The 27,632-nt window shown below is 48.4% G+C and overlaps 1 protein-coding gene across 1 annotated transcript; it reads left to right on the top strand.

Annotated features, from left to right (window-relative positions):
* The first annotated feature begins 210 nt into the window (after positions 1 to 210).
* LOC144612359 (tudor domain-containing protein 10-like) lies at positions 211 to 27,045 on the top strand. Its single transcript, XM_078431934.1, has 12 exons — positions 211 to 238; positions 2,766 to 2,796; positions 4,417 to 4,511; positions 9,644 to 9,696; positions 10,970 to 11,040; positions 12,805 to 12,961; positions 14,972 to 15,011; positions 16,255 to 16,324; positions 17,933 to 18,080; positions 18,921 to 19,060; positions 22,137 to 22,318; positions 26,945 to 27,045. The coding sequence occupies exons 1-12, from the start codon at positions 220 to 222 to the stop codon at positions 27,043 to 27,045; spliced, it is 1,107 nt and encodes a 368-aa protein (XP_078288060.1). The 5' UTR covers positions 211 to 219.
* Positions 27,046 to 27,632: the final 587 nt, after the last annotated feature.

Here is a 27,632-nt window from a genome sequence, read left to right as displayed (position 1 = left end):
CACCCCCTCCGGCCAGGCCATTAAATATTTTACTCCTATTTCTCACGGTTGCTGCAGAGGGTGGGGGGGGGGGGGGGGGGGGGGGGGGGGGGGGGGGGGGGGGGGGGGGGGGGGGGGGGGGAGAGGGGTCAGATCGGAACGAAGAGGGGAAAATAAAATTAATTACCCTCGGTCACGTGATAATCAGAGCGGGACTTCCGGCCGGGAGCACGTGGTCTGATGGAGGTCGACGGCGAAGGTAAAGACGACAACATGGCGGCAGCTGGCTTCAACGTGTCTTATTGCCCTCCAGATGACTTATTTCTCCTCTTTTATTTTATAACTGTTTATTTCCATAGCTGACAAAAGGTTTGATTCAACGTCATACGGGTGTGGACAGTCATTCAGTCAATCAATGCCATTCGACGTCGGGAGTGGACACGTGAAGGCCGCAAAATCTCTTGAAGGTTTAGAATCTTAGATCATGTAGCAGGGTGGCCAGAGGCAATTTAAACTAGTCCCAGTTAAACGAATCCCCCAGTTAAACGAGTCCCATCTAAACTAGTCCCATCAAAGCTACTCCCATTTAAACTAGTCCCATTTAAATTAGCCCCATTTAAACGAATCCCATTTAAACTAGTTCCATCAAAGGTACTCCCATTTAAACTGGTCCCATTTAAATTAGTCCCATTAAACTAGCCCCATCAACGGTACTCCCATTTAAATTAGCCCCATTTAAATTAGCCCCATTTAAATTAGCCCCATTTAAACTAGTCCCATTTAAACTAGCCCCATTTAAACTAGCCCCATTTAAACTAATCCCATTTAAACTAGTCCCATCAAAGGTACTCCCATTTAAACTAGCCCCATTTAAACTAGTCCCATCTAAACTAGACCCATCTATACTAGTCCCATCAAAACACTTTAATTCTCCTTCCCATTCCTACACAGACCTTTCTGATCTCAGTCTCCTCCATTGTCAGAGTGAAGCTAAATGCAAATTGGAGGAACAGCATCTCATATTTCGCTTGGACATCTTACATCTTGGACAGCCAATCATCCCTGTCCCGCCTGCAATTGGTCCAAAACGCCGCAGCGACATTCCTGACGGGTACCCGTAAAAGGGACCACATCACCCCGATTCTGGCTTCTCTCCACTGGCTCCCAGTACGGTACAGAATCAATTCCAAGCTCCTCCTATTCACATACAAAGCCCTAAACGGGCTTCCCCCCCCCCCCCCCATATCAAAATCTTCTAACCCACCACTCTATCTCCAGGTCCCTCAGGTCGGCCGATTTGGGGCTACTCACTATCCCGCAGTCTAGGCTTAAGCTCAGGGGTGACCGGGCTTTTGCGGTTGCAGCTCCGAGACTGTGGAACAGCATCCCTCTCCCCATCAGAACTGCCCCCTCCATCGACTCCTTTAAGTCCAGGCTCAAAACCTATTTCTACTCCCTAGCTTTTGAGGCCCTCTGAGGGGATGCTGTGAACTGTTTATGTATGTGCTGTTATGTTTGTGTGCCATTGTATGTTCGTTTCTTAGTACCTGAACTGATGTACAGCACTTTGGTCAACGTGGGTTGTACTTAAATGTGCTATTCAAATAAAATGGACTTGACTTACAGCCCAGTGGTATGAATATTGACTTCTCCAACTCGGTGGGTCAGACAGCATCTATGGAGAAAATGAATAGGTGATGTTTCAGGTCGGGACCTTTCTAGTCCTATTTGCCTGCATTTGGCCCATATCCCTCTAAACTCTTCCTATCCATATATCCGTCCAAATGTCTTTCAAAAGTCGTATCATAATCTATTAATCCATTTCTAAAAGCTCCTTCCTCCATTCTAATCTTTAACGTACTCGGTCTGTGCATGAACCTTCTCCCTAGAATACACTCAGATTTTAGTCTGCAACTTTCATATTCTGCACATGAACCTTTGATTGGATCCCAGCATGACTGACTGACTCTAAGGTCATGTATTTTTCAATATGCAGCCCTCCCTGCTGCTCCTAACTATCTCGTCTTTAACTCTTCTGTGTATCCCTTGCACACAAACCCTGTGAAAGAATACTTAAAGATTAGTCAGAGGGTGGTGAATCTGTAGAATTCATTGCCACAGAAGGCTGTGGAGGCCAAGTCATTGGATATTTTTTAGACGGGGATTGACAGATTCTTGATTAGTACGGGTGCCAGGGATTATGGGGAGAAGGCAGGAGAATGGGGTTGCGAGGGAAAGGTAGATCAGCCATGATTGAATGGTGGAGTAGACTTGATGTGCCGAATGGCCTAATTCTGCTCCTCATAACTTGTGAACATAAATTCCAGGCTCTAAATCATAGCAAAACCGTTCCTGGTTGTTATTGAATGTGCTGATTGTATACATTGGATGAGAAATCAGTACTGCAGCTCTTCCACCAGAAGCCAGTTGTGGACCTGGTCTGATGCTGCTCTTGAGCAGTATCGTAGAAATATGACGATTGCTCAGTTGATCAGTTAAAAACATATCTTTTTATTCAAGCTTTTAACTGATTTTGCTTCCTTTGTTCTTTTACACTCCCAATTTTACATTCTATATTTTAATATAAATCTGTGCTTTGTCTGCCTCTGTCCTTACTGTTTTATGTTGTATTTTTGTTTAGACATGTGTTTGTTTTTGTTGAAACACTTTGGGCTGCTTTAAATTGCGTGTAAAGTGCTCTATAAATAAAAGTTATTATTATTATCGAACTTGAACAGACAACATCTTACAGAATTGAAACTGACTGACTATTGAATCTTTTGTAGGTCTGAAGAAGCCTTTGGAAAAGATAGAAATGTGAGTCCTTTTGCAAATTGATGTACAAATTTGGCAGGCAAAAAGATATGAAGCTGCACTTTTTGATGTATGAAAGTAGCAGTGGACAATTCGACGTGCCGTGCTTTGCATGAGTTGTGTGTACTAAGCTGGGAGGCAGTTTGTATTACCTAATCTATCCTAGATAAAATCTGCTAATTAAACAGTCAGTTATCTCATGTTCTTGGGGATTTGAAGCATATCTGTTGATATCCAGCAATTCACGGTTCAGATGGCCGACTGATTTTCTGACATCTCAAAACTCCCATTGTTTTTAGCCTGCACTTTTTACCCGAAAAAGTCACCCATTCCTTCCCTCCAGAGATGCTGCCTGTCTCGCTGAGTTACTCCAGCGTTTTGTGTCTATCTTCGGTTTAAATCTGCATCTGCAGTTCTTTCCTACACTTTTTACCCAGGTCTCCTCTTCATTTTATGGATGGAATTAATTGTGAGGTTCAGGGCACCCCTCTGATTCCTGCCTGCAGGTTGCTCTCTAGTGACCTCTGTTGGAAATGAACATTGGATGGCTCTGGCAGAGATTCACTGTGCCTCCCCCTACATCCAGCCTGAAGAAGGGTCCCGACCTGAAGCGTCACCCATAGTGTAATGGCAACTTCCAGACTTTTCTGATGACTTTTTTTCCAATTGCCATTACTCTGCAGGGAGTAGGAGTGATCTTACGTAGAACCAACAGAACAGAACTTCCAGTCGTTTTTTCTACTTTAATTAGTTGTTTATTGAAGTAGTCGTACAGACAAGGAGATGAACATACCAGGCTTTACTTATTCCGCATACAAGTCGTAGCTGGCTGCTCAGTCCCTGGTCTTGTTTCAGGTCGTTGGTCTGTCCAGGTCTGTTGAGAACTGTATGCTCTCCCTCCCTGTGTCTAGCACTTCCTGTCCCTCATGCCCATATATATACATCACCCTGTACATCTAATGATTGCCCCCAAGTGTCCAAAATAATACCGCAGGATATATCTAGACAAAACTAGACCAAGTGGACCCGTTGGGCCCAAACCTCTCCACCCTTCCCCCCCACTTCCCCCCATCCCTACTCCCCCCTCCCCACTCCATCCCCCTCAAACCCCCCCCCTTATCCCTCCTCCCCCCTCCCTCTCTCCCCACCTCCCTCCACCCCTCTCCCTCCCTCCCTAGGAGATAGATTTAAACTTTAAAATGTGAATAACTTAAAAAATATAACACCAATTTCAATTAAACCTCTTCCATGACCACCAAAGGGACATGGTGAGAAAGGCGGGCCTAAAATTGTCACGCTATCGTGTACCCTTTTGGCTGTAGTTCAGGAATAAACAAATGAGAGTTTTAGTATATAGAAAATATAATATGCCAACAGTAGCTAGTCTAAACATAAATGGCTCCTACACATAGCTTTTCACCAGAGATGCTGCCTGATCCGCTGAGTTACTCCAGCACTCTGTGTCTATCTCTGGTATAAACCAGCATTTGTTTCTACATTTTGCTGCGGATTTGGTGGTTTCATGCCTAACACTAGCATCTGAGTCAGACAGTAGTAGCTTCGCATTAGGTCATGCCTGGACCATATTAAACTAGCACCATCTTTTTCTGTGTTGATCCCCAGGGATAAGCCTGAAAGCAGCAACAGGCAGCTGGCACCGAGGTTGTTTTGCCCTGAGGGAGCATCTAACAAGAAATTAGAGATTAAAAAGACAGCAGGTAACTGATAACGGCTTATTTTCTGTCTTTTTAAAATTAATAATGAATTGTGTTTAGAGTTGTTGATGAATTGTTAATAATGAATTGTAGAGATACAGCGTGGAAACGGGCGCTTCGGCCCACCGTGCCCGCGCCGACCAACGCGGACTAGCGATCCCCGCACACTAACACTATCCCACACACACTTGGGACAATTTACATTTATACCAAGCCAATTAACAAACCTGTACGTCTTTGGAGTGTGGGAAGAAACCGAAGATCTCGGATGAAACCCAGGCAGGCCACGGGGAGAACGTACAAACTGTCTCGCCCCCTCTCCTGACATCAGTCTGAAGAAGGGCCTCGACCCGAAACGTCACCCATTCCTTCTCTCCAGAGATGCCGCCTGACCCTCTGAGTTACTCCAGCATTTTGTGTCTACCTTCGATTTAAACCAGCATCTGCAGTTTTCTTTCCTGTAGTCAGGATGGAACCCGGGTCTCTGGCACTGCAAGGTAGTGGCTCCACCGTTTCCTCGGTATAATTCTGGGTCAACCCCTGAGACTTTGTTAAAAATTGGAAAGTAGAGTGTGCGTATTTTGTCTTATTCTTATTGGATTTGGGTGCCGGTGGTGAGCTGCAGACCCTACCGTGAAGATGCTTCCACATATAAAGCCCTAAATGGACATTCCCCACCCTACATCAAAAATCTTCTAACCCACCTCTCTAACTCCAGGTCCCTCAGGTCGACCGACTTGGGGCTACTCACTATCCCGCGGTCTAGGCTTAAGCTCAGGGGTGACCGCGCTTTTGCGGTTGCAGCTCCTAGACTGTGGAACAGCATCCCTCTCCCCATCAGAACTGCCCCCTCCATCGACTCCTTTAAGTCCAGGCTCAAAACCTATTTCTACTCCCTAGCGTTTGAGGCTCATTGAGGAGGCGCTGTGAACTGTTTTGTATGTGCTGTTATGTTTGCGTGCTACTGTATGTTTCATTTTTTCCTTAGTACCTAATCAGATGTACAGCACTTTGGTCAACGTGGGTTGTTTTTAAATGTGCTATACAAATAAAATTGACTTGACTTGACTTGACTTGACATACTGTTGGGTAGAGTATGCCTGGAAATATGAAGGCATACATATGACAGTTGCAAATGTGGCAAGATTAACAACAGAGGCACCTTGCGTTTTACACTTGCTGGTCTTACATGTTTTTAGAGTAATGCGCTTGTCTGATTACTAGAATAAGAGGGTCAGACAGCGCGGAAAGAGGCCCTTTGGCCCAACAAGAGGAGTTGGCCTTCATAGGGGGCGTGGCTGTGTTCTGCAGCTGCGGCTCACCGGCAGTCTCTCTGTTTTTTTTGTGTTTTTTTTGTCATTGTCGTCGTTAAATGTACGTTTTGTTTTATTTTTAATTCTGTGTATGTAGGGGGGTGGTGGGGGGGTTGGGGGAAACCTTTTTTTCAAATCTCCTCCTCAACGGCGATGCGACCTTTACCGTGTCGTATCTCCGTTCGCGCTACGGCCTAACATCGTGGAGTCGGGGGCCTCCAGCTGGGATCGACCTCAAAGACTCCGGTCGCAGGGCCTGGACTTACCATCTCGGAGGCTTCGGCCGTGGGCCCTGCAGACCGCAACATCGGGAGCTCGCAGGTCCCTGGCTGGCGACCGGCTTTTGGGAGCTCCAGCCGTAGCAGCTTTGACCGCCCCGAAGCGCGAGGTACGATCAACCCGCCCGCAGGCCCTTCATCACCCTGCGTGGCTCGGCCGCAGCACTTTCCATCGCCCGGTGGGGGCTCAGGACTTTCATCGCCCTGCGTGGCTCGGCCGCAGCACTTTCCATCGCCCGGTGGGGGCTCAGGACTTTCATCGGCCTGCTCGGCTCGGCCCTGGGACTTTCCATCGCCCGGTGGGGGGCTTCAAAAAGTTGGGAGCCTCGATCACCTCGTGGCACCACGGGAGAAGAATGAGGAGGAGATAAGACATTGCCTTCCATCACAGTGAGGGTATGCCTAGAGCAATCACTGTGATGGCTGTTTGTGTAAAAAATTATATCTGTGTGGCTTGTGCTTTTTAATGTCTACTGCCGGACCCTGACGTGAGAGGACGCTGGCGTTGAGTATTCGCCGCTTTTCCGTCAGGATAGTTTGTCTGTTTGTTTCTATGTTAATTGTTTTTGTAAAGCGCTTTGAGCATGTGATAAGGCGCTATATAAAATAAATGGATTATTATTATTATTATTATAACAAGAGGAGTTGAGTATAGGAGCAAAGAGGTCCTTCTGCAGTTGTACAGGGCCCTAGTGAGACCGCACCTGGAGTACTGTGTGCAGTTTTGGTCTCCAAATTTGAGGAAGGATATTCTTGCTATTGAGGGCGTGCAGCGTAGGTTTACTAGGTTAATTCCGGAATGGCGGGACTGTCATATGTTGAAAGACTGGAGCGGCTAGGCTTGTATACACTGGAATTTAGAAGGAATGAGAGGGGATCTTATCGAAACATATAAGATTATTAAGGGGTTGGACACGTTAGAGGCAGGAAACATGTTCCCAATATTGGGGTAGTCCAGAACCAGGGGCCACAGTTTAAGAATAAGGGGTAGGCCATTTAGAATGGAGATGAGGAAAAACTTTTTCAGTCAGAGAGTTGCAAATCTGTGGAATTTACTGCCTCAGAAAGCAGTGGAGGCCAATTCTCTGAATGCATTCAAGAGAGAGCTAGATAGAGCTCTTAAGGATAGCGGAATCAGGGGGTATGGGGAGAAGGCAGGAACGGGGTACTGATTGAGAATGATCAGCCATGATCACATTGAATGGTGGTGCTGGCTCGAAGGGCCGAATAGCCTACTCCTGCACCTATTGTCTAACATGCCCACCCAACCAAATGTCTCATCTACACTAATCCCACCTCCCATATATCCCTCTAAACCTGTCTTATCAATTTACCTGTCCAAATGTTTCTTAAACGTTGCAATAGTCCCTGCCTCAACTATCTCCTCCAGCAGCTCGTTCCCGACATCCACCGTCCTTTGTGTGGAAAACGTCACCCCTCGGATTCCTATTAAATTTCCTCCCCCCCTCACCTTATACCTATGTCCTCTGGTTCTCGATTCCCCTACTCTGGGCATGACACTCCGATCTATTCCTCTCATGATTTTACGTGCTCCTATTTTCGGATTAAATCGCGCTCAAATTTATGCAAATTTACACATCAGCTTTCAAAGTTATCTTGTACGTTCAATTCTGCTCAACAGAAATGATAGCCTGCAGCAATGAGGTTAGTTGTTCAAACGTATCTGCCTTTGGGATATATTCTCCCAATTACGGAGCGTAAACGTGTAATTTTCTCAGTTTTATGCCCCAGCGGTTAGCATCATGCATTTTAGGATAAAGCATTGTGCAGATGGAAGGGAAAGCTTTACAATGTTGTACGATGTGATTTACCCTCATTTATTTCAATTAGCAGCAGTCACAAGCGATGCCTGGCATATGTTTGCTTTACGCGCTGCTTTTCAAACCCGTAATCCCCGCGTAAAATGCGAGGTGTATAAGGAAATAGCAGAGATCCTCCATCCCCTCAATCCAGCTCTGCCTTTCAACAAGATCAGCCATGATCTTGTACCTTTCCATATTCTCATTCAATCCCCTTAATTCCCTAACTAGACCAAGGGGACCCTGCCCCCTCCCCTAACATCAGTCTGAAGAAGGGTCTCGACCCGAAACGTCACCCATTCCTTCTCTCCAGAAATGCTGCCTGACCCGCTGAGTTACTCCAGCATTTTGTATCCACCTTAGTGTTGGATGAGTGTTGGTCTTGGCATCATGTTCAGCACAGACATTGTGGAGTGAAGGGCCTGTCCCCGTGTTGTATTGTTCTATGTTCACCTCTTGTTAACTAAATTTAAGTGTGGAGGGGCCCCTTTTGCTCAACCCATAGGCACAGCGGGTAGAGCTGCTGCCTCACAGCGCCAGAGACCCGGGTTCGAACCTGACTACGGGTGCTGTCTGCACGGAGTTTGTACGTTCTCCCCGTGACCTGCATGGGTTTTCTTTGTAGGCTAATTGGCCTCTGTAAATGGTCCCTAGTGTGTGTAGGATAGAACTAGTGTATGGGGGGGATAGATGGTTGGCGCTAACTCGGTGGGCCAAAGGGCCTGTTTCCATGCTATATCTGTAAATTAAACTAAACCAAACATTAACAGTTCCATCCTTTGGGTTGCTCGAGCATCACTTTAAGTGGTACAGTTTGGATCAATGCACTTTTAAGTGGAGAATTTAGCCAGGGCTAAATTCTCTGCCCTCTAAAGCCTCCAACCTTATCGTTCTCCAGCCCCGCATGGCCCGATTTTATCTTCTCCCCATTAAAAAAAAAAAAACCTTCGATTTAAACCAGCATCTGCAGTTTTTTTCCTACACATTTACCCAGGGCTTCTCCATCCCCCAATCTGTATGGGTAAAATAGGACAGAGTGCTGGAGTAACTCAGTGGGTCAGGCAGCCAGCATCTCTGGAGAATGTGGATAGGTGGCGTTTCAGGTCGGGGCCAATTTAAGTGGGTTATTTGTACATTGAGAGGAGAACATCCATCTTGGCTGTCATGCTTTCCATTAGTAAATGCATCCCTTGTTTGGTAGTAGTTGTTTGACTGAGATAATAATGGTGCCACATCCTGCAGGAGGCACAGTCTGTGGTAGAGGGTGGGGGATGGAACCACTGTCATTCACCTCCATTTAATTAAGTCTTTGAAGCATTTCCCCCGGGAAGACGACTCCGGACTGTCAAGGCAGCCACAGCCAGACATAAAAACAGCTTTTTTTCCGCGTGTAGTAGCTCTACCCAATAACCAAAAGTCTGAAGAAGGGTCTCGACCCGAAACGTCACCCATTCCTTCTCTCCCGAGATGCTGCCTGACCTGCTGAGTTACTCCAACATTTTGTGAATAAACCAAAAGTCTGTTGTCTCTTTTTGCTCTGGTTTATTTCACTTACATGTTTAAACTGTAATGCTGTATTACTGTTTTATGCTTTATTCTTAATTGTTTACTGTATGTTCGTGTTGTTACTTGCGATCGGAGCACCAAGGCACAATCCTTGTATGTGTACATACTTGGTCACTAAACTTCATTCGTTCAAGTCTCGCATTTCTGGTTTATTTCAGGGCTGAAGAAGAATGAGCTTTATATCGGAAACCTGCCATCTGACACCACAGAGGTAATCTGGGCAGTTTGGTGTAACCATTAACCAACACTTGCAGGTTGTGAACAGTTTTCTTCTATGCCTAGCATTCAGTGTTTAGTTTAGAGATACAGCGTGGAAACAGGCCCTTCGGCCCAACGGGTCCGCGCCGACGAGCGATCCCCGCACGCTAACACTATCCCACACACACTAGGGACAATTTTTACATATACCGAAGCCAATTAACCTACATACCTGTACGTCTTTGGAGTGAGGGAGGAAACCGAAAAGCTTGGAGAAAACCCACGCAGGTCACAGGGAGAACATACAAACTCCGTACAGACCGCACCCGTAGTCGGGATCGAACCCGGGTCTCCGGCGCTGTAAGGCAGCAGCTCTACCCGCTGCGCCACTGTGCTTCAGTGCTTACTGATCTTGGGCTGTTTTCACACAGAGAGGGAGAGATCAGGTTTCAACAAGATCTCCCTTTCTGATGTCGAAATAAAGGACTGGAGACTGGTTTACAAAGAAGGACACAGAGTGCTGGAGTAACTCAGCGGGTCAGGCAGCGTCCCTGCAGAACATGGATAGGTGGCGTTTCGGGTCAGGGCCCTTCTTCAGTGTGTGGACTCCTATAAGCAAGACCAAGCGTAGACTGGGCGATCGTTTTGTTGAACACCTTCGCTCAGTTCGCCTTGGCCTACGCGATCTCCTGGTTGCCAAACATTTTAACTGCCCTTTCCATTCCCACACTGACCTTTCTGTCCTGGGCCTCCTCCACTGTCTGAGTGAGGCCCTGCGGAAATTGGAGGAACAGCACCTCATATTTCACTTGAGCTGCTTACACCCTAGCGGTATGAAAATGGATTTCTCTCACTTCAAGTGACTCTTGCTTTCTCTCTCTCTCTGTCCCTCCCCCACCCTCGTTCTCTGGCTAGTGTCACTGTCCTCCTGATTAATGTTACTGTTTGTATGGCTCGTTGTCAACTTCCCCTCAGCCAACAATGAACCATTCTACATTTCCTTGTTCGTTGTCATTGTCTATCACCTGTTCCACAGCCAACAGTAGAGCATTGTGGGCTCCACCTCTCGTCGGTCATCGGTGCCGGCTCAGATTTGTTCTGTACCTTTTCGTACCTCTAGTTTCCCTCTTCCCGGACTCTCAATCTGAAGAATGGTCTCGACTTGAAACGTCTCCTATTCCTTCTCCCCAGAGAAAGCTGCCTGACCCGCTAAGTTACACTCCAGCATTTTGTGACTGTCTTTGGGGAAAGAACTGGCTGCTAATGGTCCTATTCCTTATTCACAGGATCAGATCATGCAGCTATTTGCGGCCTTTGAACCTGTAAGGGTTCGCAGAATAGCATCAGGGCTGAAGTGGTAAGCGGAAGTTTTGTTTGACTTGACTGCGATCGCAAGTTTCTTTTCACAGTCCACAAGATACCGTCAATGGTCGGAAGGTCGCCACTGACAACTGTGAAACTCTTCCCCCATCCCTTAACTTCCCCCTCTCCCCTGAGTCCCACCTGGACTTGCACCTATTTTCCCCTCCCCTTCCACCTAAATTCCTTCCTCTAGCTTTGCAATTCCCAACTCTTCGATCCTTTGTGTGTATTTTTGTAAACCAGTGCCTGCGGATCCCTGTTTCCTTATTTAACTGATTCGTGAACCGCAGTGTAATGTATCCAGAACAGGCAGTAACCCATGAAAATACAAGGAGGAGTAATTAGCTCTTGCCATACACCGATCAGCCAAAACATTATAGCCTGATGAGCCAAAACATTAGGACCACATGCCTAATATGCTGTTGGCCCTCCGTGTGCAGCCCCATAGGCAGTAGGGTGCGATGCACTGTGTATTGTGACACATTCCTCCCGTGACCACCATTAACATTTTCTGTGACTTGTGCCACGGTACATGTTCTGTTGGTTGGGACCAGATGGGATAGCCTTCGTTGCCCTCGCGCATCGATGAGCCTTAGGTGCCCAACACCCTGTCTGTTGCCGGTTTGTGGTTTGTCCCTCCTCGGACCTCTGTCGTTCGGTACTCACCACTGCTGACCGGGAGCACCCCACAAGCCTTGCCGTTTCAGAGATGCTCTGATCCAGTCGTCTGGCCATAACAATTTGGCCCTTGTCAAAGTCGCTCATATCTTTACACCTGCCCATTTCTCCTGCATCCAACACATCAACTTCAAGAACTGACTGTTCACTTGCTGCCTAATATATCCCACCCCTTGACAGGTACCATTGTAACAAGATAACCAATGTTATTCACTTCGCCTGTCGGTGGTCATAATGTTTTGGCTGTGTGTATTGGTGGCTTCAACTCCACTTTCCTGTGTGTTCTCCACAACCTCCGACACCCGCAAAGTTTAAGAATCTCTCCATCTCGGACTTGAACATCTCCAATGATTCAACCTCTGTCTTTATATGTCTGGAAATGACAGGCATTTATAACCCTGCTCCTGATCCTGGACGTTACACATTTCAAGCTCCTGTACCTTCTTCCCGAAGGCAGGAATGAAATGAGAGCGTGGCCAGGCTGGTGTGGGTGATTGATGATGCTGGCTGTCTTTATGAGGCAGCGACTCCTGTAGGTCCCTTCGATACCACCCCGTATTAGCCGGGACATCCCGTATTTTGGGCTAAATTGGCTTGTACTGTACGAGACCGCCCTTGTCCTGTATTAGGCCGGGGGGGGGGTGCTTTAGGTAGGGAAAAAAACTGCAGATGCTGGTTAAAATATATGCCTACCTTAGGACAGTGTAGGTCGGGTTGGTTCCAATATGCGCGATAGTTTATTTGAAGAAGAGGCCTGGGCACCACCTAACGGAGGTTGCGTAGCAACCCGCCTCCCGGCCTGGGCGGCCGCCATAGGTGGAGCGGGGGCACGTGGCCGCTGGCTGGGTGAGGTCACTTGGGGCCCGGGGCGGTGACATCACCTTCTCCCGTATTTAGGAGTGAGACGGTTGGCACCCCTAACAAATACTGAGTTGTTCGGTATTGAAGAAATCGCGTTCACAGACGGGAGGGATGACTTGTACGTAGAATGGAGTGGTGGGCGTGTTGTGTTCTGACAAGAGAAAGCTCCACTCCGCTTCATCCGTATCACTGACCCCCGCCCCCCCTCACTTTTGGGCAGCTATGCTTTTGTGGACCTGGGGACTCCTCAGAACGTGATGCTGGCAGTCAGCCACTTAAACAACACCATCTACAGTGGCCGCCGCCTGATTGTCAGAGACCTGGTCAAGCCCAGAAGCTGTGAGATACCAGTGGAATTATTGGACCAGGAGTTACCGGTAAGAGTTGTTTGGGGGTGGGGGGGGGGGGGAGAGGACACGCAGGTGTTCCTCAGGTTACGGTGGGACTCCGTTCCGAGAAACTCATCGCAAACCGAAAATATCGTCAGTCGAAATGCATTGAATAAACGCGATCACGTGGCCGGAAGCGAGCTGCGGCTCGCTACGGGTTGCTGCCGTGTGCACCATCGCTTAGTTTAAATATCGCAAGTCGAAGCATCGTAAGGCGGGGAGCATCTGTATAATATATATATATGCACACATGAGTGGAATAGATCGTGTAGGAAAATAACTGCAGATGCTGGTACAAATTGAATGTATCACAAAATGTTGGAGTAACTCAGCGGGTCAGGCAGAATCTCAGGAGAGAAGGAATTGGACAATAACTGCAGATGCTGGTACAAATCGAAGGTATCACAAAATGCTGGAGTAACTCAGCGGGTCAGGCAGTATCTCAGAAGGAATGGGAAAATAACTGCAGATGCTGGTACAAATCGAAGGTATCACAAAATGTAGGTCTGAAGAAGGGTCACCTATTCCTTCTCTCCTGAGATGCTGCCTGACCCACTGAGTTACTCCAGCATTTTGTGATATCTTTGAGGAATAGATCAGGTCGATGCACAGTCTCTTGCCCAGAGTAGGTGAATCGAGGACCAGAGGACATAAGTTCAAGGTGAAGGGGAAAAGCTTTAATAGGAATCTGAGGGGTAACACTTTCACACAAAGGGTGGTGGGTGTATGGAACGAGCTGCCGGAGGAGGTAGTTGAGGCTGGGGCTATCCCAACGTTTAAGAAACAGTTAGACAGGTACATGGATAGGACAGGTTTGCAGGAATATGGACCAAACGCGGGCAGGTGGGACTAGGGTAGCTGGGTAATGTTGGCCGGTGTGGGCAAGTTGGGCCGAAGGGCCTGTTTCCACGCTGTATCACTCTATTTCTGTTTTTGTTTTCTACTGCACAACCGCCAACAGCTGGGCTATCTCGTGCAGGCTCTATTTATGTATCTGTGGGTATGTGCATGGTAGATTGACATGAAAATGTAAGAGCATAGAAGAGTCCAGCACAGGAACAGGCCCTTTGGCCCACAGAGTCCATGTCAAACATGATGCCAAATTCAACTAAACTGCTCAGCCATATCCATATCCATATCCCTCCATTCTCAGTATATCCATGCATCTCAAATCTTCCGCTGTGCATTATTTCATATCTTCTTTCATGTCTATCATCTATGTTTCAAATGTTGGGCCAGGCTCTTGCACAATGGACAGCCGTCTCGTTTGTCACCGCTAGATCTTCCAGGCAGCATTGTTCACCAAGAAGTGGGCATCTTAGTCGGTGTGGCATGGACTGTGCAGATGTTCCACACTCGCGTTCTGTGTCGGCCCCATCTGCTTAGCCCCATTTGCTCGTATTGGACTTGCATCGGCCCAACCCTGTACGGAGCCAATTGAGGGACTTTGTCCATTGTATTATTTCACACGAGATGGGGAGGGAGGGAAGGAAGAGGGATTGAGGAGCGTTGGTGAAATCCACATAGGTCTGCGGTGCAGTTGACTCCCTTCAAGAAAGTGCTTTGAAAGAGGAGAGGTCCAAGTTTGACCACTATGAGCCTTGAGTAAGATTCTTAGGCCCCTCGGTCATGGCGGACCATGGGTGATGCATCCTAGTTGGCTTCTTGCTCCACACCTCGGCTAGAACAGCGTCGCTTGTGGCTAAAGAGACCAATGCGGGAGTGACAGTCTCTGTCGCAAAGGTCGCATGTGTGTGGTCTCTGGTCTCTTGAAGTTGCTGCGCACCCGCTTGTCTGCCGCTATGTTCATCAGTTTCTCTTCCCCCGTTTTGAGATGTTGAGTAAGATGGAGGCTGAATTATTGGAGGTGTGGTGGCTAACACCTGTGGACATGTTGGAACGAATAAGGTCCTCCCAACCTGAGTCCCTCCGCGCTTCATGTAATACCGTCATCCTGTGAAATGTCCTCATACTCTTCCCCTAATCTATTTCCAACAGCCCTTGGAGAAGATTGACAAAGACTCGGACGAAGATACCGGTAGGTACTTTAGGGTAGGACAAAAAAACTGCAGATGGTGGTTTAAATTGAAGGTAGACACAAAATGCTGGAGTAACTCAGCGGATCAGGCAGCATCTCTGGAGAGAAGGAATGGGTGACGTCTCGGGTCGAGATCTCGACCCGAAACGTCACCCATTCCTTCTCTCCTGAGATGCTGCCTGACCCGCTGAGTTACTCCAGCATTTTGTGTCTGCCTTCAAGTATATTTGGGTGTTCTCTCCTCCCAACACTGTTTACTTCGTCCTACTCCTACCCATCCAGGGGAGTGGTTAAGCTGGGGGAGGTCGTACAGTATGGAACAGACCTTTCAGCCCTACTTGTCAATGCTGAGTAAGCTCAACCAAGCTAGCCCGACCAACATGGCTGCCCCTGGCTTATGTCCCTCCAAACGGTTACGGGGAGAAGGTAGGAGAATGGGGTTAGGATTTTTTTTTAGATTTTTAGATTTAGAGATACAGCGCGGAAACAGGCCCTTCGGCCCACCGAGTCCGCGCCGCCCAACGATCCCCGCACATTAACACTATCCACATTAACACTATCCTACACACACTAGAGACAATTTTTTTTACATGTTACCCAGTCAATTAACCTACATACCTGTACGTCTTTGGAGTGTGGGAAGAAACCGAAGATCTCGGAGAAAACCCACGCAGGTCACGGGGAGAACGTACAAACTCCGTACAGACGGCGCCCGTAGTCAGAATTGAACCTGAGTCTCCGGCGCTGGACTCGCTGTAAGGCAGCAACTCTACCGCTGCGCCACCGTGGAGAGAAAGATAAATCAGCCATGATTGAATTATGGAGTAGACTTGATGGGCCGAATGGCCTACTTCTGCTCCTATCAGTTATGACCTTGTGAACCTTTCCGTCCATGTGCTTTTTACATGTTCTAATAGTACCTGGCTCTACCACTTGCTCTGGCAGGTTTCTAGGTTAATTGGCTTCGGTAAAAATTGTAAATTGTCCTTGTGTAGGATAGTGCTGGTGTACGTGGTGATCGCTGTGCTGGTCGGTATGGACTCTGGTGGTCGGCGCGGATTCTGTGGGCCGAAGGGCCTGTTTCCGCGCTGCATCCCTCGCGTCTATAGTCTTAACGCCCCACTCTGGCAATGGAGGATGCCCAGGGCAGAAAGGTCAGTGTGGGAATGCGGATTTGTAAGGTGGTTTGGCTGGTCTTTCTTTGGCGATTGTTACTTATTTCCTTTCTATTCCTCTGCTTCAGGAACCTTGCCTTGCCCTGGAAGAACCAGAGATAGAAGCGAGACCAGTTACGCAGTGCCTTTGGAGATGAGGTCTGGCCTGTCGTTTGTTTTCGTCACTGTCAGGAGAGGTGGTATATAACCACGCCCACGTCACTCCAAATGTGGGCTTATTGTTAAGGGAAAATTCTTACTTGCAGAAGTCTTATTTGCAGTCAAAGATAATTGAGCGGAGCAAGATAGACCACTCCGTCGAAATCACCTATACTGAAGTGTAGTACGCAAAGGAGCCATTTTAGTAGGCAGACGAGCGTAACGCCCGCCATTTTAGTAAGCAAAACCCGCCACTCGCAGTGTAATCAGTGTTTTGGGGAACAGTATTTGTGATGATACCATTAAAATGCAGAATATATCTCGTCTATCAATTCACAGATTTTTGTTATTTTTCCTTTTAAATGTTTCTGCAAGTTTCCGCCTACTAAAATGGCGCCATGAAATACTACAGTTTTTAGGGTCGAGGGGTCTATCTTGCTCTGCTCTATTATCTTTGCTTACAATGAAATTCTTCCTTGGTATTCTAGATCAGTGCTTCTTAAACTATTTCAGTGTCATTTACCTTTGAGTATCACAAAATTTCATTTACCCTCGACTAAATGTTCTTACGTTTTAACTAGAGAACCCCTCTAGTTTCATTCACCCCAAAATAATTTCATTTGCCCTTGGGTGAACCATTCACCAGTTTAAGAAGCACTGTTCTAGATTAATATAGAAGGAATAGGAAGATGTGCTAGACCTAAAAGGAAGGTCATTTGAAGCCAGTAGCTAGGTACTAATCAGATGGACCGGATGGCCTGCAGCATTGGTTCTCTGACGTTTTAATAGACAATAGGTGCAAGAGTAGGCCATTCGGCCCTTCGAGCCAGCACCACTACTCGCCATGATCATGACTGATCATACACAATCAGTACCCCGTCCCTGCCTTCTCCCCATATCCCTTGACTCCGCTATCATATAGAGTTCTATCTAACTCTCTCTTGAAAGCATCCAGGGAATTGGCCTCCACTGCCTTCTGAGGCAGAGAATTCCACAGCTTCACAACTCTCTGAGTGAAAAAGTTTTTCCTCATCTCCGTTCTAAATGGCCTAACTGTGGCCCCTGGTTCTGGACTCCCCCAACATTGGGAACATGTTTCCTGCCTCTAGCGTGTCCAACCCCTTAATAATCTTATAAGTTTCAATAAGATCCCCTCTCATCCTTCTAAATTCCAGAGTATGCAAGCCCAGTTGCTCTAGTCTTTCAACATATGACAGTCCCGCCACTCCGGGAATTAACCTGGTGAACCTACACTGCACGCCCTCAATAGCTAGAATGTCCTTCCTCAAATTTGGAGACCAAAACTGCACACAGCACTCCAGGTGCGGTCTCACTAGGGCCCTGTACAACTGCACACAATACTCCAGGTGTGGTCTCACTAGGGCCCTGTACAACTGCACACAGTACTCCAGGTGCGGTCTCACTAGGGCCCTGTACAACTGCACACAATACTCCAGGTGTGGTCTCACTAGGGCCCTGTACAATTGCAGAAGGACCTCTTTGCTCCTCTACTCAACTCCTCTTGTTATGAAGGCCGACATGCCATTGGCTTTCTTCACTGCCTGCTGTACCTGCATGCTTACTTGATGCAGTGACTTTGTTTTGCAGAAGTCTGCTGCAGATGGAGATGCTCTCCAGCTGCTTCAAGAACACGGAGTGGATTGTTGAGATCTCCAAGGTCCGCGGGGAGGTGGGACTGATGGTCATGGAAACCTTTCCTCAGATGCCCTTCTTCTGGGCCGTCAACCTGACTCCGGTAAGCCGGCCACTGGCTGATATGAATGAATGAATAAGTCTATTGGCCAAGTATGTACACATACAAGGAATGTGCCTTGGTGCTCCGCTCTAAACTGTATCTCTCAACAGACTGATGTCAGGGGAGGGGGCGGGACCGCACTCTGAGATAACAAAAACGAATCTTCCAAATGCTGTTTCTTGATTAATTGGTCTTTATTAAAGTAGCACAAATCAAAAGAGTAATTCATAACTTTTCGATCTTATCAACTGTTTCTTCTTCAAACAATACAGTAAAGATCGTGTGGTCGTTACCGTGTGGTCATGGTTGTGTGGCTGACGTGGTAAAAAACGGTATTCTCTCCACCCTCCGAGATTAAACTGACCCCCAATCTCTGTGGCTACGCTAGCCTCCTCAGATGTAGACACTCCCCATTACGTTTCGAACCACACCCACAGGCATGCAAAAAGACAGAAACTAGAAATATTAAACATAGCCATAATGTAATGTCAGTAGGTATCACAAAATGCTGGAGTAACTCACCAGGTCAGGCAGCATCTAGGAGAGAGGGAATGGGTGTCGTTTCGAGTCGAGACCCTTCTTCAGACTTCAGACATACCCTCAGTCTGGACCCGAAACGTCACCCATTCCCTTTCTCCTAGATGCTGCCTGACCCGCTGAGTTACTCTAGCATTGTGATACCTTCAATCTGTACCAGCATCTGCAGTTATTTTCCTACACATATAATGACAGTAACTAATTTAAGCGTAAATGGTTCTGACACCTTCTCTCCAGAGATGCTGCCTGTCCCGCTGAGTTACTCCAACGTTTTGTGTCTACCCATGATTTGCTTTCTGGCAGGAGACCTACATGAAGATGTGCCAGCTATTCAACGCACTGTCCGTGGTGACGCAAGACCAGCCCTTCCTCAAGAAAGGGGAGGTGCAGAGGGGCCGGCGCTGTATGGCTGAGTACCCTGGAGATTTCGGGGACTGGAACAGGTTGGTCAGATGCTCGGTGCAGGGGGTCAGGGCACCTTTTCACAAGGTCATCAGTGACAGGGGCAGAATTAGGCCACTTGGCCCATCAAGACATTCTTGCCATAGAGGGAGTACAGAGAAGGTTCGCCAGATTGATTCCTGGGATGGCAGGACTTTCATATGAAGAAAGACTGGATAGACTCGGCTTGTACTCGCTGGAATTTAGAAGATTGAGGGGGGATCTTATAGAAACTTACAAAATTCTTAAGGGGTTGGACAGGCTAGATGCAGGAAGATTGTTCCCGATGTTGGGGAAGTCCAGAACAAGGGGTCACAGTTTAAGGATAAGGGGGAAGTCTTTTAGGACCGAGATGAGAACGTTTTTTTTCACGCAGAGTGGTGAATCTGTGGAATTCTCTGCCACAGAAGGTAGTTGAGGCCAGTTCATTGGCTATATTTAAGAGGGAGTTAGATGTGGCCCTTGTGGCTAAAGGGATCAGGGGGTATGGAGAGAAGGCAGGTACGGAATACTGAGCTGGATGATCAGCCATGATCATATTGAATGGCGGTGCATACAGGCTCGAAGGGCCAAATGGCCTACTGCACCTATTTTCTATGTTTCTAAGTCTACCCATGCTGACCTTTCTACCCTGGGCCTCCTCCATTGCCAGCACTATCCTGCACAACAAGGGACAATTTACAAACTTGCCAGAGCAAGTGGGAGAGCCAGGTACTATTAGAACAGGTAAAATGCACAGGGACGGAAAGGTTCACAAGGTCTGTACGGAGTTTGTACGTTCTCCCCGTGACCTGCGTGGGTTTTCTCCGAGATCTTCGGTTTCCTCCCACACTCCAAAGACGTACAGGTATGTAGGTTAATTGACTGGGTAAAAATTGTCCCTAGTGTGTGCAGGATAGTGTTAATGTGCGGGGATCGCTGGGCGGCGCGGACCTGGTGGGCCGAAGGGCCTGTTTCCGCGCTGTATCTCTAAATCTAAATCTAAATCATCAGTGATAGGAGCAGAATTAGGCCGTTCGGACCATTAAGTCTACTCCACCATTCAATCATGACTGATTATCTCCCCCTCCTAACCCCATTCTCCTACCTTCTCCCCATAACACCCGATCTGATCAGGTGGGGGTGATGTTCCAGGGTGACAGGACGGAACTGCAGACGCTGGTTTAAACTGAAGATAGACACAAAATGCTGGAGTAACTCAGCAGGGCGGGCAGGCAGCACACCCGTTACAACCCAGTGGTATGAATATTGATTTGTCTAACTTCAAGTAACCCCTGCACACACACTCTCTCTCTCTCTCTCTCCCACCCAAGTCACACCAGCTTCTCGTTCCCACCTAGCAAACAGCTAACAATGGCCTGTTTCCTTTATCATCGTTACTTTTTTGCACATCTTTCATTCATTTGTTCTGTATTTCTCTACATCACCGTCTGTATCTCTCGTTTCCCTCTCCCCCCTGACGCACAGTCTGAAGAAGGGTCTCGACCCGAAACGTCACCCATTCCTTCTCTGCAAAGATGCTGCCTGTCCCGCTGAGTTACTCCTGCATTTTGTCCCTTGTCCTGTGTGTTCTTTTTTTGAAGCACGGTGCCACCAGCTGCCTGGAATGAGCATTGCAACTGTCCCCAAGCACTTGTGCTCACCAGGCCACACCAGATCTCCCGGTTGCTATCCATTTAACTCCTTCCCATTCCCACACTGACCTCCCAATCCTGTGCCTCCATTGCCAGAGTAAGGCCACACACAAACTGGAGGAACGGCATTTCATATTCCACCTGGGTAGCTTACAACGAGGGTTGCCAACTGTCCCGTATTAGCCGGGACATCCCTTATTGTGGGCTAAACTGGTTTGTCCCGTACGGGACCGCCCTTGTCCCATATTAGACCCGGGGGGCACTGCAGGCCCCGACGCTGTAGGTCCTGACAGTTTAGGTCCCGACTCTCTAGGTTTCCAACATTTTAGCTCGGGACTGTCTAGTTTCGGAGGCCCAGACGCCACCTAATGGAGGTTGCATAGCAACCCGCCTCCCGGCCCGGGCGGCCACCATTGGTGGAAGCGGGAGCACATGGGCCGCTGGCTAGGTGAGGTCACATGGGGCGCGGGGCGGTGACGTCACTTTGTCCTGTACTTGGGAGTGAGAAAGTTGGCACCCCTACTGACAACCCAAAGGTATGAACTGTGAAGTCTCCAATTTTAGGTAACTAATTAAAAGTACTCTCTTCTCCACCTCCTTCCACCCCCCCTTTCTCCACTGTGTCTCACCTCTAGCTTCACAATTCACAACTTACATTTTCTGACTTTTCATCGCTGGCCTTTCTCCATCCATCTGCCCAACAACCCCCTCATCTGTATCCACCTATCTCTCGCCAGGCTTTGTTCTGCTCTTCCTCTTTGGCTTTCTTCCCCCCCCCCCCCCCCCCACCACAATCAGTCTGAAGAAGGGTCCCCACCCGAAACGCCCACGATGGCCGCCGGGGGGCGGGACCCGCCAGAGTGACGGGAGTGGCGGCCAATGAGGGGGAGGATTGACCTTCCTCCCGTAGTGCAACACGGACCTTCCTCCCATGGGGCAGCGCGGCGGCAGAGGGTCGAACAAGATGGCCGCTGTTCGCCGCCGCCGGAGAGGTTTCGGGTCCACAGCTCGCTCTGGCATTGGGCCGAAGGGCCTGCTTCCGCCTAGTATCTCCAAAGCCTAACGACCTCCCCACGGTGTTCATCGTTATCACTGAATGTTACCACCTGACTGCCACCAGGCCAAAATGTTACAGGAAAGGGGATCTTATAGAGATGTATAAAATTATTAAAGGACTGGACAAGCTGGATGCAGGATAGTGGATGATCAGCCAATAGACAATAGGTGCAGGAGGAGGCCATTCGGCCCTTCGAGCCAGCACCGCCATTCAATGTGATCATGGCTGACCATCCACAATCAGTAACCCGTTCTTGCCTTCTCCCCATACCACCTGCCATGATCACAATGAATGGCGGTGCTGGCTCAAAGGGCCAAATGGCCTCCTCCTGCACCTGTTTCCTACGTTTCTATCTCCGGGTATTCTTTTCTTCTTTGCCCCCACAAGATGCTGGATAGTTGACGTGGTGAAGAGTAAAGTCGTTCTGTTGTACGTGGATTCGGGCAACACGGCCTGCGTGCCGGCGGCAGCCGTCAAGGCCCTGGACGACGACAAGTTCTGGGTCGTCCCTCCCCTGGTTCAACCCTTCGTCCTGCATCAAGGCAAGTCTGCTCACCGTCGCAGCACCAGCAAGCCCACTGCACCCACCGGGCAGTCGCGATGGCGCAGCGGCAGAGTTGCCGCCTTACAGCGAATGTAGCGCCGGAGACCCGGGTTCCATCCCGGCTCCGGTCGCGGTTTCCGTACATTACGGAGTTTGTACGTTCTCTTCGTGGGTTTTCTCCGAGATCTTCAGTTTCCTCCCACACTCCAAAGACATGCAGGTTTGTACCCAGTAGGTGTCCCTCGTAAATTGTCCCTAGTAGGTGTACGATAGTGTTAATGTGCAGGGATCGCCGGTCGGCACGGACCCGGTATGCCGAAAGGGCCCGGTGTTTCCGCTCTGTATCTCTCACCTGTAAACCTTCAGACTTGATTGTGGGGGAGGAATGGAGAGAAAGCTGGACGAATGAACATTCCAGCTGATAATCCTCATCCTTGCCTTCTTGGCTCTTGGTCCTCCAAAGTATTCCAAATGGAATTTAAACTGGAGGTGGTGGAGTATGGACTTAAGCAAGAAGGGCCTGTTGGAGAAGAAGAGCTGCCTTAAATGTAGTTGCGTCTGGTTGAGTAACTACAGTTACTATTCCATGACTATTCCATGCTTTAATTGTGTGAGGGAAGAATGAATTGCTACACACATCTGTCTTGATAGCTGGTATCTCAAACTGAATCAAATGCCCTCGTCTAGTCCTGACAGGTTTGGGTTTGGTGTAGATGTGGTAATCTATGTCGAGCTGACCATTTAACATTTTGTAGATGTTACCCCTGGTTCTGGACTCCCCCCAACATATGGGAGCATTTTTCCTGCAACTTACCTTGGAAGGAAATTGCTGGGGTGATGTTGTTTGGAAGAGAATTAAACGATAGTCCTGCACACTGACAAGGGTTAGGGAAGTATGAAGAAGGGTCCCGCCCATCCCCCCATGTTCTTCAGGTCCGCCAAGGTTAGCAGTGCAACAGAAGAACCGCCACATTTTTAGTTTAGATTAGAGCAACACCACGCCCATCGAGTCCACGCCTACCAGCGATCCCCCCACACGCTATCCTACCCGTACTAGGAACAATTTACATTTATATCAAGCCAATTAATCGACAAACCTGTACGTCTTTGGAGTATGGGAGGAAACTGAAGATAGAAACATAGTAAATAGGTGCAGGAGGAGGCCATTTGGCCCTTTGAGCCAGAACCGCCATTCATTTTGATCATGGCTGATCATCCACAATCAGTAACCCGTGCCTGCCTTCTCCCCATATCCCTTGATTCTACTAGCCCCGAGAGCTCTATCTAACTCTCTTTTAAATTCATTCAGTGAATTGGCCTCCACTGCCCTCTGTGACAGACAATTCACAACTCTCTGGGTGAAAAAGTTTCTTCTCACCTCAGTTTTAAATGTCCCTCCCCTTTATTTTTAGACTGTGGCCCCTGGTTCTGGACTCCCCCAACATTGGGAACATTTTTCCAGCATCTAGCAGGAAAGCATAGCAGAATTTGGAGAAAACCCATGCAGGTCACGGGGAGAACGTACAAACTCCGTACAGACAAGCACCCGTGGTCAGGATGGAACCCGGGTCGCTGACGCCGAATAGGCAGCAACTCTGCCGCTGCGCCACCGTGCCCCGCCATGCTTTCTTGCGGTAATCATTCTTGAAGGGTCCGTACCAATTGAACCCTTCCTTTGTTAGTCCACAGTAGGGGTTCCCAACTTCCTCACTCCCAAATACGGGGCAAGGTGACGTCACCCAGCCAACGGCCACGTGCTCCCACTCCACCAATGGCGGCCGCCCGGGCCGGGAGGCAGGTTGCTACGCCAACACTGGCCAACACTGTCCGGGCCCACAGCATCTGGACCGACACTGTCTGGGCCTACAGCGCCCCCCGGGCCTAATATGGGACAAGGGTGGTCCGGGACAAGGATGGGACAAGCCAATTTAGATTTTAGATTTAGATTTAGAGATACAGTGCAGAAACAGGCCCTTCGGCCCACCGGGTCCGTGCTGCCCAGCGATCCCCGCACACTAACACTATCCTACACCCACTAGGGACAATTTTTACATTTGCCCAGCCAATTAACCTACATACCCGTACGTCTTTGGAGTGTGGGAGTGTGGGAGGAAACCAAAGATCTTGGAGAAACCGCACGCAGGTCACGGGGAGAACGTACAAACTCCGTACAGACGGCGCCCGTAGTCAGGATCGAACCTGAGTCTCCGGCGCTGCATTCACTGTAAAGCAGCAACTCTACTGCTGCGCCACCGTGCCGCCCAAAATACTGGATGTCCTGGCAAAGACGGGACAGTTGACAACCCTAGTCCACAGTTACCTTGTACCTGCTAAGAAATACATGCCTGCAGTTATGTGGCATCTTTCATGTCGTTTTAAAACTGCCTCAAAGAACTTCTAACACAAAAAGCCAATATTATAGGAAACTCTTAACAACCTTCAGAAATGTGAGTTGCCTCAAACAACGCAGCAGTGGACTCTTAACAAATGTTTCTGTTCATGGGAAGCGTACATTTATTGCTTTTCCCCAGTCTCTGCACTGAGAGATACAGAGTCTCTTGCCCAGAGTAGGGGATTGAGAACCAGAGGACATACACTGATGAGCCCAAACATCATGATCACCTGCCGAATACGCTGTTGGTCCTCGGTGTGCCGCCAAATCAGCGCCGACCCGCCGAGGCATGGACTCTACAAGACCCCTGAAGGTGTCCTGTGGTATTTGGCACCAAAACCTTAGCAGCAGATCCTTTAGCAGCACCCCACAAGCCTTGCCGTTTCAGAGATGCTCTGACCCAGTCGTCTGACCATAACAATTTGGCCCTTGTCAAGGTCGTTCAGGTCTTTACTCCTGCCCATTTCTCCTGCATCCAACACATCAACTTGAAGAACAAACTGTTCACTTGCTGTCTAATATATCCCACCCCTTGACAGGTGCCATTGTAACAAGATAACCATGTTATTCACTTCACCTTCAGTGGTCATAATGTTTTGGCTCATTGGTGTAGGTTTAAGGTATGGGGGGGGAAAGATTTTAATAAGAACCTGAGGGGTAACTTTTTTTTTACATGAAGGGTGGTGGGTGCATGGAACGAGCTAAAGCAGGTAAGTCTAAGAAACATTTAAACAGGCACATGGATAGGTTTAGAGGGAAGGTAGACACAATGCTGGAGTAACTCAGCGGGTCAGGCAGCATCTCGGGAGAGAAGGAAAGGGTGACGTTTCGGGTCAAGACGGAAGGGTCTCAACCCGAAATGTCACCCATTCCTTCTCTCCTGAGATGCTGCCTGACCCACTGAGGTACTCTAGCATTTTGTGTCTACCTTTGATTTAAACCAGCATCTGCAGTTCTTTCCTACACACTAGGTTTAGAGGGATATGGGCCAAACGCAAGCAGATGAAACTAGTGTAGATGGGCCATGTTGGCCGGCGTGGGCAAGTTGGGCCGAAGGGCCTGTTTCCTCTCTATATTGCCTCTATAACTGAGGGGCAATGAAAAGGCTATCACATCGGTGTGGCAGGAGTGAACCTGCAGGTGCTGGTTTAAATCGAAGGTAGACACAAAATGCTGGAGTAACTCAGCGGGTCAGGCAGCATCTGTGGAGAACATGGATAGGTGACGTTTCACAGAGTGCTGGAGTAACTCAGCGGGTCAGGCAGCATCTGTGGAGAACATGGATAGGTGACGTTTCACAGAGTGCTGGAGTAACTCAGCAGGTCAGGCAGCATCTGTGGAGAACATGGGTAGGTGATGTTTCAGAGTGCTGGAGTAACTCAGCGGGTCAGGCAGCATCTGTGGAGAAAAGGAATGGGTGATATTCTTCAGTCTGAAGAAGGGTCTCGACCCGAAACGTCACCCGTTCCTTCTCTCCAGAGATGCTGCCTGACCCTCTGAGTTACTCCAGCATTTTGTGTCTACCTTCGATTTAAACCAGCACCGTACATTCTACTCGGTTCCTAGTTGGTAGAAGAAACCCATTTTAGACCGCAGGACCATGACATAGGAGTAAGTTAGTCCACTCTGCCATTCAATCATGGCTGATCTATCTCCTCCTCCCAACCCCATTCTCCTGCCTTCTCCCCCTGACACCCGCACTAATCAAGAACCTGTCAATCTTCGCCTTAAAAATACCCAATGATGGCTTTCACAGCCATCTGCGATAATAAATTCCACACATTCACCACCCTCTGGCTAAAGAAATGTCTCCTCATCTCCGTGCTAAAGGCATGTTCTTTTATTCTGAGGCTGTGCCCTCTGGTACTAGACTCTCCCACTTGTGGAACTATCCTCTCCACCTCCACTCTATCCAGGCCTTTCACTATTCCGTAAGTTTCAATGAGATCCCACCCCTCATCCTTCTTATTCCAGTACTTTCAAGTGCTCCTCATGTGTTAATCTAATCATCCCCAGGATCTTTCTCGCAAACCTCCTCTGAATCCCCTCTCCAACGTCAACACATCCTTCCTCAGATACAGGGCCCAGAACTGTTCAGAAAATTCCTAACTGTCGTTGCATAAAGACTCAGCATGACACCTTTCGCTTCTGAATTCGAGTCCCCTTGAAATGAATGCTAGCATTGTCTTTGCCTTTTGTTAAGAGCAGAGGTGGAAAATAACCATTCGGTACTTCAATGCGTCTCATTTCTTTGAACAGGAGTCCTGGGTAATCAAAAGATGGATGGAACCATTCTGAAGGGAAATGTGATTGGATTTCACGAGACCGAGGTACAAAGCAAGTGGCAAGTCTTAGCGTGATTGAAATAGGAAAGAGCGCAGGGAAGGGGGGAGCGTGTGGGAAATCCTCCTGGGTGGTCCCGAGGTGGCGAGGCAGGTCTTTGTGAGGAACATAGAAAAACAGGTGCAGGAGGAGGCCATTTAGCACTTGGGGCCATTCAATATGATCATGGCTAATCATCCACAATCAGTACCCCGTTCCTGCTTTCTCCCCATATCCCTTGATTCCGTTAGCCCTAAGAGCTACATCTAACCCTCACTTGAAAACATCCAGTGAATTGGCCTCCACTGCCTTCTGTGGCAGAGAATTCCAGATTCACAACTCTCTGGGTGAAAAGGTTTTTCCCTCATCTCAGTCCTAAATGGCCTGCCCCTTATTTTTAAACCGTGACCCCTGGTGACTCCCCCAACATCGGGATTTTTTTTCCCTGCATCTAACCTTGGTGAGACCACACCTGGAGTATTGCGTACAGTTTTGGTCTCCTAATCTGAGGAAAGACATTCTTGCCATAGAGGGAGTACAGAGAAGGTTCACCAGATTGATCCCTTGGATGGCAGGACTTTCATAAAAAGAAAGACTGGATAGACTAGGCTTATACTCGCTGGGA

The sequence above is a fragment of the Rhinoraja longicauda genome, chromosome 44 (genome assembly GCF_053455715.1).
Source record: "Rhinoraja longicauda isolate Sanriku21f chromosome 44, sRhiLon1.1, whole genome shotgun sequence".
Lineage (NCBI taxonomy): Eukaryota > Metazoa > Chordata > Chondrichthyes > Rajiformes > Arhynchobatidae > Rhinoraja > Rhinoraja longicauda.
This window is presented reverse-complemented; position numbering and strand designations above follow the sequence as displayed.